The sequence below is a fragment of the Plasmodium coatneyi genome, chromosome 14, assembly GCF_001680005.1.
Source record: "Plasmodium coatneyi strain Hackeri chromosome 14, complete sequence".
Taxonomy (NCBI): domain Eukaryota; phylum Apicomplexa; class Aconoidasida; order Haemosporida; family Plasmodiidae; genus Plasmodium; species Plasmodium coatneyi.
Window position 1 is genome coordinate 552,461 of NC_033569.1, and position 16,395 is coordinate 568,855.

The window sequence follows — 16,395 nt, forward strand, 5'->3', positions numbered from 1 at the left end:
ATACGCTGGGGAAAACACCAATGGAAGATTCCGCCCCTTCTGTTGGGGAATTATTCTTTTCACAGTTGCTGGTGTACCCTACACACCCATACACACACACGGATGCCGGCAATATTGCGTCACCTCCTTTTTTTCGGCGACAAAATGATGAACTCGTTGTGATACATAGGTACATTTTTTAAGATACAAACATAGGATAAAGAAAAGAAAAAAAACAAAAAAAAAAAGGGGAAAAATCACAATCGTAAGGAAGAAATTATTAAACATAATGCCCTATATAATAATTTCTGTTCTCATTTTTAATGATACGATAATACCTACCACGGTTATATCAAAGTGTGTTTTGTAATAAATGATGATCTAAATATATACAATTCCTTTATCATACACAGACACACATTTCCTCTTCCATTTGGACTTGTCGTTCGAAAGGATCTACATTTAATGTTACATCATATACGTCCATAACTAAGATTTCTTGAGTTCTGTTGTCTTTGTAGTTGTCTTCTATTATTTGCTCTTTCCTTTCTGGGTGTTGTAGTATACGGGACGGAATGTACTGTAGTAGAATCAAACGTGGAACCGTCCATTGTGGATGTGTCCGCTGTTGAATAATCTGTTAAAGAATCAATGTGGTGACGTCTAGGGGATCTCTTTTTTCTTGTGCTGCTGTTTCTTCCAAAAGTGTTTCCAAAGAAGTTGTTGCTTATCAAAGAAGGTAAGGAAGTGTACTGAAGGGAAGTAATGAAGGAAGAAAGGAAGGGCGGGAATAAGGGTGTTGTGGACATGTCTGCCACTTATATATAACATGGCCCACTTGTTATATTAGTTGTTAATAAGAATAATGTTCATTAATTGTATTATGTATGGGAGTGAACATGCACCTTGACTGTGCACCCTAAGCGCAGAAATGATGAATATATATTTTTTTTTTTTTCCCCTCCCCCTTTTAAAAAATATTATAAACGGATATATTTGTGTGTATATTATTCTAATGTTGTATGTATATAATGTGCATTAGTAATTATGTAAGTACTTACCTTGTATAGGAAAAATCCAACTGCTGTTGGTAGTGCTATTGCTGCTGCAGCAGAGGATATGGCGACTGGGATGTTTGTACAATCTGATGTGTGTTTTAATTTGCACTTTAATTGTAGTAGTTCATCATAATTACGTTCCTTAGCCATGTTATTGAATTCTTGACACCATTTTTCATCCTTATCTCCCACACATTGTCCTTCCATATATTTATAGGCAAAAAGAGCACCGTCAAGATATGTAGAATATTCTCCATTAGTACAATTAGAGTCGGAAGTTTGGGGATTTTCTATGCATTTTTTTATAGATGTATAATCCTGGGTGTAGTTGTATATTCTTTTCATCCTTCGGTAGATTTCATGGCTAATGTTTGGGTATTCATTCTCACACTTATCTCCAATATTCAGGTCCTTCAATTTGTCGTATATGGCTTTCATAATGGACGCAAAGTCCCTGTTCAATTCACTTGTTGTGCTTAACGAAGTCTCTAACCAGTAGTAGAAAAAATGGCAGTGATCCTCCTTACTGGACAAATTGTTTATTCCTATTTTAGGTATGTAACACCAGGCTTTTACAATGTTATCAGCATACTGCTTAGTATTATTATCTTTCTCCAACTTCGCTTTCACTTCTGTAGAATCATCAGTACAGGCATCTTCTATTTGATCGAACTCACAGTATATTCTTTTGGAAGGTAGTTTATATGGACATATTTCCTATATAATGTAAGTAAGGAGGAATATATGCATATATGTATTCTTTACCTGCTTGTTACATCGTACTTGAAGTTTTATTTACACAATATTTAACTATCCACTCTGAATAAGAAGTAACGAACCTGTAGTGATGGTTTAACTTTTTGCTTTAATGTTTCCGCTGTAGGATACGATGTGCATGTTAATTTTAATGGTTTCGGAATATTAGTTCTACTATCACCACCCCTACCATTGAATTTATTATTAAATTCCGCACAGAATGGATCACTGGAATTACTCCGGCACGTCGAACTTACTTCACTGTAGGCTGCATCAAGTTTCTTAAGGTAGTTACCATATTTCTTAGTGCAGTTACCCCCAGCGCCTTTCAGCAGTTCCTGTATCTCCCCTTGGTCATGCCAGTAGTCAAATATTGTTTTCCTCTCTTTGAAAGTACTTATATTAATATTATCAGCATCCAATAATGTACACCCATATTTATTGAGAAAGTCCTCCAATGCAGTTGTGACTCCCTGTGCATCTCCGGAGAATGAGCCATCCTCGACTTCCTTAACTAACTTGTCAGCAACCCAGTAATAAAGAAAATTACACACATCCTTAGATGGTGTACCCCCTGTCCTTCTTTGGCATATACAACAGCAGCCACTTATAATCTTCTCCGTTTGGTCACTAATAGTGGAGCACTTTCCCAGTGCACTTTGCAACGCCTGCTTGAATTCATCATTACATTCATCACATTCATTGCAGCCTGTTTCAAATTTACTATAAAAATCTCTATATGACGTTAATTTCATTAAATCATCCTCCTATGAAGGTAATTGAGTGGAATATATGTACGCCCATGCATTCTCTACTTTTATAAAATCGTATATAGAACATTATCTAAATAATATTCATATATATCCACTTTTAAATAAAAGGAAAGAACCAACCCCCAGTGTTCCTGCTTCCTCGTCTCCTGTCATGGTGTTCATATGTACCATTATATGTATATAAATAGATTAGTGTAGAGAACTTTTTATGTACTCAATTATATGGAATATACACGTATATTCATAAATATATATACACATATATCCTATATATACATATATATATGTATATACGTACATGTATGGAGTGTATATATCTATATATAACAATTATGCACGCGCCGCCCCTTCTTATGATTACATATAAAAATTGAATTTCTATTTCTTCCTAATAATGTGCACAAAGTCACAATTATCCATGTAATCATAATTCATTGTATACATATATGTGCATGCATTAAATCATCATATGTATATAAGAACACAACTTTCCCCTTTTATCGAAATTCACATGATACATTATTAATTAGTGTTCTAATTTTGTGCTAAAGGGAATTAATAAAGAAGTTCATACCATATATAATATAACTCCCATATATATACACACAGTTCATTCTATCCCTGACCTTCCTATACACATTTAATCATATCCCCTATCCCGCACACATTTATAGAATGTGGTCAAAGAAGTAGAAAACGGTGCAAAAAAGTGTATTCATTATTTATTAAGAGGAATATACCTGCTTTCAAAATAATATTTAACAATATACTCCATCTTCACTTTTAATATCATTCAATAATAATAACTGTTTTCACTTCTCTCCCCCTGCGCTTTTTGTTAGTTTATCATGAACAGGTTATTTATATTAAAAATCAGCACCACATTACTTCAAATATTCTCTCTCTATCCCTTCCTCAATGAACATTACACACCCTTCATTCTTTACTTATGTACACATATCTTCATTCATCTTACTATTTCTCTTCCTTCCTTGGGTGAGTGTACTGTAAATAACCCATAAATATATATGGAATGCGTACATTAAGCACGAACTGAGGATCCTTCCTCCTAAATTCATATTATATTTTACATATTAATACACTTTCACCCATTATACAAATTTTATATGTTCATTATGGTTATCAGGCTTTAGAATTCAGGGTTATGCGTTTAGGCTTCAGGGCCTAGGTTTATAGGTTTAGGCTTCAGGATTTAGGGTTTACGGTTTCAGGCTTCACGGTTTAGGGATTATGGTTTAGGGTTTCTTGTTTTATAGTTCAGGATTCAGGTTTTAGGGTCCCAGGGTTTACAGTTTAGGGTTCAGGGTTTAGGGTTCAGGGTTAGGGTTTAGGATTTAGGGTTTAGAGCTCAGAGTTTAGCTTTCTGGGTTTTAGCTTCAGGGTTCAGGGTTTAGACTTCAGGGTTTAGGGTTCAGGATTTAGGCTTGATGCTTTAGGGTTCAGGGTTTAGCTTTGAGGTTTTAGGTTTTAGGATTTACGTTTCAGGTTCTATGTGAATTGGAAGTGAAGTATTGTACGTCAGAGCTTAGGCGCATACACTTAAGGATAAACAGTGACAATGTGCCCTAAACTCCTAACACCAAAACCCTAAGGTGTTAACGCTAAATATTGAGAGCTAACCCTTAAAACCCCGAATACTGAATTCTAAAGGCTATTCGCTAAACCCCGAAACCCGGAACGCTAAACTCTAAACTTTAAAACCCTAAAACTCTGAAAGCTAAGGTATAAATAGTGATCCATGAGCCTGAACCCTAGACACGTAACCCTGAACCCTAAATCCTGAAGACTAAACCCTATACCTGAGCCCTAAACCGGAACCCTAAACCTTTAACCCTGAAACCCTAAAGTCTGAACCCTTAACTCTAAGCCCTGAACCCTAAAGAATGAACCATAAAGATTGAAGCTTCTCTTCCCTGTGTGTTCTCATAACAGAAAAGAAGAAAAGGAAAAGTAATGTAAGATGTAGAATACAAGATGAAATTAAAGGAAAAAAAGGTAATCTTAGATGGAGGAATGTATATATTTCGTGTGTAGGTGAGTTAAAATATAACTAATAAAATTGGAAGAACGAAATAAGGAGAAAAATTGCTATTATTAAGTAGTCATATATGAAGAAAGGGGGGAAGGCTGTGGTGCAAAATGTTCTTAGAAAAGATGTATACATATTTTTCTTCTCTCTCATATATAATACTTATCTAATTCCTCTTTTTTTCTTTCATTCTTAATGTGTAAATTTTATAGATATATGTGTGCTCCTATTCCACTACGTATTCATAAATGTGGAAATTACGGAAGGAAGGAAAAAAAAATGTGCATATAAGAACTATACTATGTATGTCAACAATTTTTAATTATTACTTAAAAAAGCAGAAGAGAATAAATTTTGAATAAATATGGAATTTGCTGCTTAAAGGGGATTAGTGCCATTATGATGTGTACCATAATGAATGGAATTGAATAATGACACGATATTTCGGGTAAACGCCTATGAATGACTAATGTAGTGATTAATTACAGAGTGTATAGGTATTAAGCGTATAGATACTAAGTGTATAAGAAGTTTGTTTTTTTCATTTTTTTTTTTTTTTCAATTCTGTTGTTTTAATATACCTACTCATAATTCTACTTTCAACTATGTGTATATGATGAATTAATGTGCATATGATGAGTTAATGTATATGCGTATGCATTATCATAATTGCTTTAAAGAATGAATAATGTGTATTAATGGAGGAAATTGAAGTTTAATAGGAATAATCATGAAATAGGTGCACATCCACATCTCATATGTACATATGTGTGAAATGTTTTAACAGAAATATATTATATATAAAGGAAAAACACCATGACAAAATGACAGCTGTAAGGAAGAAAGAAAATACAAGTTTCCTTTTAGTGTTTGTTCAAAATGTTTCATGTATATATAATAATGTACATAGTACCTTATGTATAGTACAATAATAATTTAGAAATATATGAAAATATTCACTTCTATATTTCATTACTTCCTAATTCCATTTTTCGTAGGAGGATCCGGAGCAGAATCACTGCAATGTGAGTGATTTACCTTCACAAAAAATATATAACCATTTCAATAATTTCAAGAATGGCAAACATACATGTACGGAAATTACTTCCTGGACAACAGGAATTGAGAGTATTTTAAATAATAATTTAAATAGCACTGCGTGTGATAAGAAGGAATGTGCAAAGAAAATTGCGGAAGCCTGGTGTTTAATATCTACATTGAATATAAAAGAAAATTTGCCATGTAGCAGAATTTGCGATTTCTTTTATTTCTGGTTGGACGATATATTATCTAAAAACTTGAAATGGAGTATTACAAGTGAAACTATTATGCCAAAAATCTACAATACATTGGAAGGAAGCTCCAGCGGCAGTCTATGTAGTTACGACACTGTCTACCGTACTATTGGCAAAATGCTTCTCGAACGGAGAAAATTAATATTCGATTATTATTATGACTACAGAACTATATGGAACAAACTGAAGGATTGCAGGCCCCCGGAGTGTTCCTGTAAGGGGAAATATGATGGCTACTTGAATGGAGCTAAAAGCTCTTATAGCCAAGTAGAGGCAAATTGTGCAACCCTCCCTGATGATGAATACTGTACTAAAATTGTAAATAAGATCAAGGATGGTACTATCCCAGAACCATCAAAATTTAAAAATGGAACAGTGCCTGAAGGGAATCCCCCATCTGAAGAAGGGGAAGACGGAGCAAATCTGGATAGTTGTTTGAAACAACTGTCTTCAGTAGTTGCTGCATTACCACAGCATAAGGAAATTACAAAGGAAGTAACCTCTACAGCTATAGAAAATCCATCAACCACCATTCCTACAGTTGTTTCTTCCGCCGCTGCAGCATTAATAGGACTACCAACAATTGCTGCATTCTTTTTATATAAAGTAATAATTATAATTAGTACATATATATATATATATATATATATATATATAAGTATATGTAGACATATTCCCATCCCCTTCTGCTTCCACCCTCCCCCTTTTCACAATTTTTAGTATAATCTTCTACCTTCTTGGATAAGGAGGAACACCCTCCTTGGAAGCAAAAATAGAAACAGAAATAAAAGATCCACTGGACGACACAACTTTGAAGAACTAACAGATTATTCAACAGCGGATACATCCACAATGGACTCATCGGAAACAAGTTCCACAATGGACGGTTCCACGTTTGATTCTACTACCGTACGTTCTGTCCCGTATACTACAACACCCAGAAGGGAAAGAACAAATAATAAACAACAACAAAGACAACAGATGTCAAGAAATATAAGTTACCAACATATTTAATGTAACATTAAATGGATCTCTTGCAGGAGTATAAGTAACGGAGCAGTTTATATATAGTGCGGAGTAAGAATGATATTTCTTTTTTCTTTTTTTTATTCTTTAAAAAGTTACTTTGTAACTTTTATTTGCTCCTTTTTCTTTTTTTTTTTTTTTTTGCATTGTATGAAAGTGTTTGAATGTTCATTTGTAATCAATATAAGTGGAAGAAAATTTTTTTTTCCGTTATTGATCTGTTGGTAAATTCCTTTTTACTGAAGATCCAATAGGTTCATTTATTCTGATATATGTTTTAATTTTCATAATTTTTTTTAGTATTAATAATTTTTTCTTTTTTCTTAAGGTCCAATTATGGACATATTTGAGAAAAGGTGCTCCTCCAAATTGTGCGAGAATGTTCGCGAGGGTCCGCAAGGGTCAACAGAGGTTCATTTCGCCCCCCTTCTTTTTTATGTTATACACATCTGTTAGATGCACAGTTCACACAAAACGGGAATAATAGTCCCTGCATAAAAGGGGAAGGGAAGTTGCGTCTTCCGTTTTATATAATTTAGGTATAATATTAGTCAAAAAAAAAAAATGCCCTAATATAAATTTGTCACACAGAAAAAATTTCCAAAAAAAAAGTTGCAAAAAAAGAAAGATTTGCCCTAATATAAATTTTGTCACAGAAAAAGTTGTACAAAAAAATAAAAAAAGAAAAGGAAGAAAAGAAGAAAGGAAGGAAGAAAAATGGACAACGACCGTGTGTATAAAATCGCGCAGATGCAAAAATCGCAGGTGCAAAAAAGAAATTTAATAAAATGGACGCTTCCTACATATGTGAATGAATGAAAAAGAAGGGGGGGTAAAAATCTTTTTGTGTGCGTGCACGTGCACCGGAATGTTGTTACACACTGTTAAACTATTGCATATATATTTTGTACTTATGTACACACACATCGGAAAAAAAAAAAAAGAAGGACGGTGTGTAAATCGCAGATGCAAAGAAATTTATAATGAACGCTTTACATATGTAAGAATGAAAAAAAAAGGGGAAGTAAAGGAGTTACATCTATGATAAGGCATAATAGAAAGACACCTGACAAACAGTTGTCACTATATGGTGCGTATGGACAGGCAAGTGTGTAGTAATAATAAGGGTGGAGGGCAAGACTACTGTAGGGAAATGTAATTAAATTATTAGTTTCCATCGAGGTAGTCTTATTCAGGGTGCAAAGGAACCTGCTGGATCAATTATTTAAGTGAAGAATTGAAACAGATAGAATGATCGATTATTTCTATAGTTTTTCCACGAGAACAGGAAAGTAGTACAGTCTGCGTCAGGTGAAAAGCAGGTGTAGCAGGAGTTGTCATTAGAAGTATATTATTATAAGAAGAGAAAAAAAAGAAAAAAAGCAAAGGAGGGGAAAGTAAAGCAAAAAGAGCAAAAAAGAAGGAAAAAAAAAAAATTACAATGTACACAGTACGGTACATATATCGATATATTTCCTTCCTATATAAATACACCAAAGAAATAATAAGGAGTATAGTAAATTTTAAAATAATTAAAATATGAGAGAATCACACATCCACATTCTGCATATATTTCTCTTCTATGAATATATACTATGTGCTAAATACTGAGGAGTGTATACATGTAAAAAGGGAGTCAAATACTAAATACAGAATAAGTATATATACTATGAGGAAAAACATTAATAATAAATCGGAGTGTAAAGTATTTTTGAATCTAACTAACATAGTTTAGAATTTTTACCTAAAAGGGAAAAACAAATAAGTGTGATAGAGAATAATATAATGGTGCGGCGGAGCACGCGTAGTAATATAGGGAAAAATAAGAATGAATAAATAAGGAGTGCAGCACATAGCACCATTCTTCTTTAATTCACTATCCCATCATAATTTTCTTCCCACTTTGTAGATTTAATAATTAATATACTTCACACATAAATAGCGCATGCACTTTACATATAAATAATATATATATATTTGTATAATGGACGTCTATAGTAGCTTGTACTTGATAAAAGGGAGTGAATAAATACTTAAAGAAGAGAGTAAGAACTTTGTGTACAGTTCTGTAGAATAATCATAATTGGATGTAAGGAATGTTTGTATATGTGTTCAAAATTATTAGGAAGTCTAAGGACAAACATTAGGATAGTTGAGCAATGAGGAAAAATATATGTAGAGTGCGAAGAATCAGCGAAAATTAGGGATAATGGCGGTAAGGACAATTTTAGAAAGGATAAATAAACTCACAATACGGGGTAAATTTTTCATGCAATGTGTAATGTATTAAAGTATATGTACATAATATAACACATACATACATTACTTGTTACACTTATAGGGAAGCTGTCTACAACATTCTACATCCAAAAGTACATATGAAGAAATTAGTTCGCAGGCGGGTAGTAGTACGTGTAAAGTAAAATATGAAAAGTTGAAAGGGAAGTTGAAGAAAATTTTGGAAATCAGTGGGGGTTATGGGGAGTATATAGATAAAATTATAAGTGTCTGGTGTAAAGTGGGTATAGAGAAAGACCAGAGTGCAGAGGGTAAAATTTATTATAATTATTTCTATTATTGGCTGGGGGACATGGTATACAGTAAGTTAGAGGGCACTGGTTTATTTTCAGGAATTATGAATATATTTCACGATGATTTGAAGGAGTTCGATTCTACGGGGCAGTGTAAGAACGTATGGCCTTCTGTAGACGAAGAACAATTCCAGAATTTAAAAGAAATGTGGGACTACACAAACGATTATAACGAAATAAGGAATAAAATACTTAGTAATAGATATGAGCACTGTTATGGGGAATATAGGAAATACTTAGAAGGAGCTGTTAGTACACATAATAAGATAAGGGAACATTGTCAAAACGGGAGCGAAGGGAATTATTGTGAAAAGTTTAATGAAATATTCGGCAGTAATTGTAGGGGGAAGAATATTACAGAACCTTCAAATTTATATTCTGAGGTAATAGGAAAAATAGGGGGACCCACAAGTACCGTAAGTTGGGATACTCCTGGGGGACATTCACCTCCTACATTACAAACGGAGTCCGACACAAGTAAAGACAAAGCATCTATGGAGGATTCGAGGGAATCCACAAGAGAAGATATGGAACAGGCACATACGCACGGGGCAGAAGGTCCCAGGGCACATGGGGCACCTGATGTTAATGGTCACCATGGTAATTATGATCCATCGATCCACCCTCCCCTTGACGGGTCGAGTGGTTTCGCGGAAGAGGGGAAAATGGTTGAATCAGGAAGAAATGTGAAAGAAGGGATCATAGTCCACCAGGGGTTGCACCATGGTGAACACAGCACACTGGGTGTGTATCACAGTTTTGAACATATTGAGAATTAACACCCCCCCCCTTTCCTCCTTCATTTACTCTTCAGGTGATGGAACTGGTGTTGGGAAACAGGATGGAAGTGAAAGTAGAGGAGGAGATGGTGAAACTGCTGAGGGCTTAGGAACTGAAGTTGCTAGTGTTATTACTGGCCTTGGTACTTCACCTGAACATGTTACTTCTCAACCAACACAACAGGAATCCCATTCTTCCAGTTCTTCTAGTTCCAGTTCTTCTGCTTCAGCTACGGGTGGTAGTGGTGGTGGTGCCAGTACACCAGGAGGTCCAGTAGGTCCAAAGGGTCCTGCAGGTGAAAGAGCTTCGGCAAGTGGACTTGCTAGTACCGGTATTCCTGCAGCAGGCACAGCTGCAGCAAAGGCTGGAGGAAACGCTGTAGCAGCTGAAGTGGGTGAAGCAGGTGGTTCAGCACCTCTTTCCATTATTATTCCCCCCGCGGCCGCACTATTAGCAGTTCCCTTAATTGGTTTACTTCTTCACAAAGTGAGTTTCATATTATACACATCACACACATGATTAATAGGATTGCTGTGGACCCTTTTTTTTGTATAAACACTAAATATAGAGTGAATTGTGCATTATGCTCGTACGCACATCCTTGCCCTTTTTTCTTACTTCCACCACCTTAACACCGCCTTCGTCCTTTTTTACTCAGTATACCTCCATATTTCCCTGGAGCGAAAATTCACGTGGCAAAAGAAGGAAAAGGGAAGGATCCTTCAGACATGAATTGAACACATTCACAGAAGATGGTACTTCTACGGACGGGTTCACAGAGTACGAAACAATTGGTTCCACGGGAGCTTCCACAATAGAGGATCCATCCGAATATTCCGTTCCTTATGTTAGATAAGTTCCTCTCTTTCTAAAAGGAAGGAGAAGGAAACAAATAATAATAATAGAGGAAAGAAGGAAGGGGAGAAAGAACAAATAAGATAAGGGAACGACAACATCAACAACCATTACAACAGAAACAACGACCACAACAGGGACAAAGAAAGAACATACGTTATCATCGTATGTAACGAACACACAACACATCACATTGTGGAACACACACATTGTGTGTGGAATGTAACACCATTGAATGTAATGTTTCCTTCCCTCTCGCTCTGTAGGCAGGGCATAAATAACCACGCACAATTTATACAGTGTGTAAGAAACAAAGAGATATTTTTCTTTTTTCCCCTTTTCTAATATTATGAATTAATTCAATTTAATTTTTCTTTTTTTTCTTTTTACCTCTAATTAGATTGACACTTTTGAATCTTGTTTTTTTGTGCATTGAATTATAAATTTTTTTTTTTTCCGGAACATCAATATTTCATTGATATATTTTTCTTTTTTTTATTTTATTTAAAATGTTTGCTTGTCCCTTTTAGCCATTCATCTATTATTCCGTTTGTAATTTTTTCTTTTTCTTTTTTTTTTTTTTGCTTAATGTGCCACTGTTTCTCATTATAATTTTATTTTTTCGTGCAAACGTGACATGGTAAAATTTGTAATTGTAAACATTTATTTTGTTATTTTTTTTTTTAATATTATGAATTAATTCAATTTACTTTTTTTTTTTTCTCTTTTTTGTTGTGCCAGTGTTTGTCCCTAAAATATTGATTTTTTCGTATACACAAACATGTGATATGGTAAAAAATTTGTGTAATTGTGTACAAAGTTCCTTTTCTTTTTTTTTTTTTTTTTTGTAAGAACACCTTTTTTTTGCGGAGAAAAGCACATGAAAAGGGATGTTTGGCTAGAATTGACTACTTTGCGCAAAAAAAAAAAAAAAAAAAGCAGCATAAGCCAAGCTCCTTCTTTTTTTATTTTTTTGGTTGCTCCTTATTTGGTGGTTGTTGTGCTTCCCTCCCTCTTTTTTATTGTTTGTATACTTTTTCCATATTGTGCTTTCCATTCTTTTTTTTTTTAATTTTTAGACATAGATTGATTTCTTCTTTCCTTTATTTTTTCTTCCTTTTCTTCTTTCTTTACCTTTCCCTCCTGAAACCTAAAAATGGCACCCCTATAAAACACCTAAATACCAGGCCACATTATCCTTCCGTAGACCCTAAATCAGCTAAATAACAGGTCACATTGTTGTTCTTACACCCTGAAACACCTAAGTAGCAGGCTATATTTATGATCATAAACCCTGAAACAGCTAAATATCAGGCCATATTATTGTTCTTATACCATAAAACCCAAACGATAAGCGTGAAATCCTACACACATACACCCTAAATTGTGAAATCCTACACCAACACCCCTAAAATGCGAAATTCCGCACATATCCCTAAATGCCAAATCCTACACACACACACACCCAAAAAGCAAAATCCTAAACACACACACCCCTAAAATGCGAAATCTTACACACACACCCCTAAAATGCAAAATCCTACACTCGGCACCTTAAGTGGTAAATCCTACATATACACACCCTTAAATGCGAAATACTACACATACACCCCTAAAATGCGAAATCCTACATACACACCCTAAAATGCGAAATACTACACATACACCCTAAAATGCGAAATCCTACACACACACCCTAAAATGCAAAATCCTACACATACACCCCTAAAATGCGAAATCCTACACATACACCCCTAAAATGCAAAATCCTACACATACACCCCTAAAATGCAAAATCCTACACATACACCCTAAAATGCGAAATACTACACATACACCCTAAAATGCGAAATCCTACACACACACCCTAAAATGCGAAATACTACACTCGGCACCCTAAGTGTGAAATTTCGCACCTAAAATGCGAAAAAACCTACAACCCCAAGAGTGAAATCCAGTACCCCCCCCCTATCTTTGGGAAAGACATGTATACACGCGCTTGTGTGCGTAAGCGATTGTGCTCGTAAAGGCATGTATATGTATATGTATCTGTTTTTTTTTTTTTTTTTTCCTTTTTTCTTTTTCTCAACTGTTTGCCCCTTTGCGGTACTTCCCAGAGATTGGTAACACCTTTGCGCGGCACCTTTCAAGATAGACAAGTACTTTCAAGTACATTCAATTATGCCCATGAAAAAAGGCGAAAAACACAATTTAGAATCTACATAGGACAAACATTTACGTTTAGATGATAAAGCTGCCTGAAAGGGGTGTTTCCTTGAAATGGACACATATATACTCTGGGAAAAAACACCAATGGAAGATTCGTCCCGGATGTTGGGGAATTATTCATTTCACAGTTGGTGGTGTACCCACCCACCCCCACACACAGATACTACCAATATTGCGTCACCTCCCTTTTTTTCGGAGACAAAGTGATGAACTCGTTGTGATACATAGGTACATTTCTTAAGATACAACCCTGGGAAATAAAGCAAAAAGAAAAAAAAGAAAATAGGGAAAAAAAAAAGGAACCAAGGGGAAGGAAGAATGCCATTGTAATCTTGTACTATATATGAGCTCAGCGGTTATTTATTGTTCCTTCTTTCCTCCAGGGGGAGGGACATCACATTTAATATTACATTCAATGTTACCATACAGGTGTTACATACGACCGTAATTTATATTATTTCTTTGCCTTTGTTGTCTATTATTCCTTCCCCTTTGGCCAGGTGGTGATGGTCGTGGCCTACCATTATATGTGGTAGAATTGTCTGTTGTTGTTCTTGACAGGTTTGATGTGGAAGCTACAGTTGAGCCGATTGTGGATTCGTTGTCCGTTAATGTGTCCCAACTCCTTGCACCTGATCTCCTTTTTCCTCTATTACTTCTAGTGGGGCTGCTCCTTCCTACTCCAAAGTAGTGACTTATCCAGGGGGGTAGGCGATTATACTGATAGGAAAGGGTTAAAGGAAGGGATTTTAGAAGGAAGGGGTGTTAGAAGGAGGGTGTTAGAAGGAGGAGGGTGTTAGAGTGTGGGGGAGTGAGTTTTAGAAGGAACGTTGTTAGGGTGGTGGTTGGTGGAAGGAAGATTGTTAGGTTGGTGGTTGGTGGAAGGAAGATTGTTAGGGGGGTGGTAGGGTGGAAGGAAGGTTGTTAGGGTAGTGGTAGGGTGGAAGGAAGGTTGTAACGGGTGGTTAGTGGAAGTAAGGTTGTGTTAGGTGGGTGGAAGGAAGGAAGGTTTTTAGGTGGGTTGTTAGGTGAGTGGTAGGTTGAAGGAAGGTTGTTAGGGTGGTGGTAGGGTTTAGGTTGTTAGGTGGGTGGTAGGTCAGAATGTGAACATGCATTATGTACATATATATGTGTGCAATGTACAGTTTATTCTATCTTTGTAATGTTGACAAGAATACGGTAAGTACAAGGTCGTGTGTGTATATTATATTAATTTTATAATGGTAGTTGTACCTTGTGGAGAAAGAAGGCAGTCACTGGTAGTCCGACTATTCCTAGGATGGAAGAAATTGCAGCAGCGGCCGCCGCATTCGCTCCTTCCGCATCACGTAAATATCCCCGTGCCTTCTCTGATGTACATTTTGATTTTAGGAGTTCATCACGAATGAGTTCTTTATACTCGCCGTTAAATTTTTCACAATATGCATTAACACTAGTACCTTTTATTGGACAACGCCATTCTATAATGCTATATGCTGTTGCAACCTCATCCAGGTAATCGACCAATTTTTCACTACAGGGAGTTTCCTTATCCTTGTTTAACTCTGATTTTACTTTATTATAATCCACATAGTAATCATATATTTTTCTCTCAGAATCGAAATCGAACTTCCCAAAAGGGCTGCGCTCAACGTTACATTCACTTCCATTAGGCAATGTTTTCAATTTCCCTAATACCTTATCCATAATATTCTTAAATGATGAATCATCAATTTCGTCGATGTCATATATCATATGCCCTATGTAATAGTATAAGAAACCGTAGCGCTGTTCTTTGGATAAGGTGCTTTCCTCTATGTTCTCTTCACTTACATAGCACCACACTTTCTTAAGCTTATCAGCATACTTTCCTTTTTTAACACCATCCGGCAATTCTCCATCTATTTCTGTCGGTAAATTCTTATCAGCCGTACAGGAGTTGTTGGCTTCATTGAATTTTTGGTAAGCTTCTGTTGAAGGTAACATCTGTAAAATGGGGTCCTACAAAAATAAAAATTATAAGTGAAACAGATGTGTTAATATATTGTCCTTTCCTTCGTCCTACTTAGACCCTCCTTTCCTTCCTTCCTTAGACCTACATTTCTTTCTTTCCTTCCCTAGACCCCCCTTTCCTTCCATCCTCCTTAGACATTACTCTCCCTCCTTCCTCCTTAGGCACCTTCCTTCCTTAGACCTCCCTTTCCTTCCTTTCTCCTCCTTAGACCCCTTCCTTAGATCGATTTCCTTCCTTTCTCCTCCTTAGACCCTTTCCTTCCTTAGACCCTCCTTCCCTAGACCCCTTCTTTCCACCCCATAACAACCTTCCACCTACCACCACCCCTAACAATCCACCTACCACCCTAACAACCTTCCCTTCCACCTACCACCTCTAACAGTTTTCCTTCCACCTACCACCTCTAACAATTTTCCTTCCACCTACCACCTCTAACAATTTTCCTTCCACCTACCACCTCTAACAATCTTCTTTCGATCAACCACCCCTAACAACCTTCCTTCCATCTACCACCCCTAACAACCTTCCTTCCATCTACCACCCCTAACATAACTTTCCTTCCACCTACCACCCCTAACATAACCTTCCTTCCACGTACAACACCCCTAAGACACCTTGCTTTAGGGGAAGTTATTCCCCTTTCCTTTCCTTCCCGTCCTTTGGGAAAGATATATTCCTTTCCTTCCTTTCTTCCTTAGGGGAAGTTATTCCTTTACCCAAATTGTTACGCCATGGATAGGAATATTACGTATGTAAACATTAATACAAACATAGGAAACAGAGCCTCACAAACCTCGTCCCTGTCCGACATATCCATTTTGGTACCGTCCTCACCGGAAGCACCTCCGGCAGACGGTTTCCTGGGAGTTCCGCTAAATTGGCATTGAACTCTTCCTTGTTCCCGTGTACAGTGATCTGCATATTTCTCCTTAAATTTCTTACAATACGGGTCAGCAGGGGTATCCCAACTTCTTCCACATTTTTCCTTCACATCAGGAGGCATTTCAGGG

The 16,395-nt window shown here is 36.1% G+C and overlaps 1 protein-coding gene across 1 annotated transcript; it reads right to left on the minus strand.

Annotated features, from left to right (window-relative positions):
- Window positions 1-13,824: 13,824 nt before the first annotated feature.
- PCOAH_00052600 (KIR protein) lies at window positions 13,825-15,357 on the minus strand (the record flags this gene model as incomplete). The annotated part of the gene is made up of 2 exons (XM_020062040.1): window positions 13,825-14,112; window positions 14,626-15,357. 2 exons carry the CDS (start codon window positions 15,355-15,357, stop codon window positions 13,825-13,827), a joined length of 1,020 nt encoding a protein of 339 aa, XP_019917864.1.
- Window positions 15,358-16,395: the final 1,038 nt, after the last annotated feature.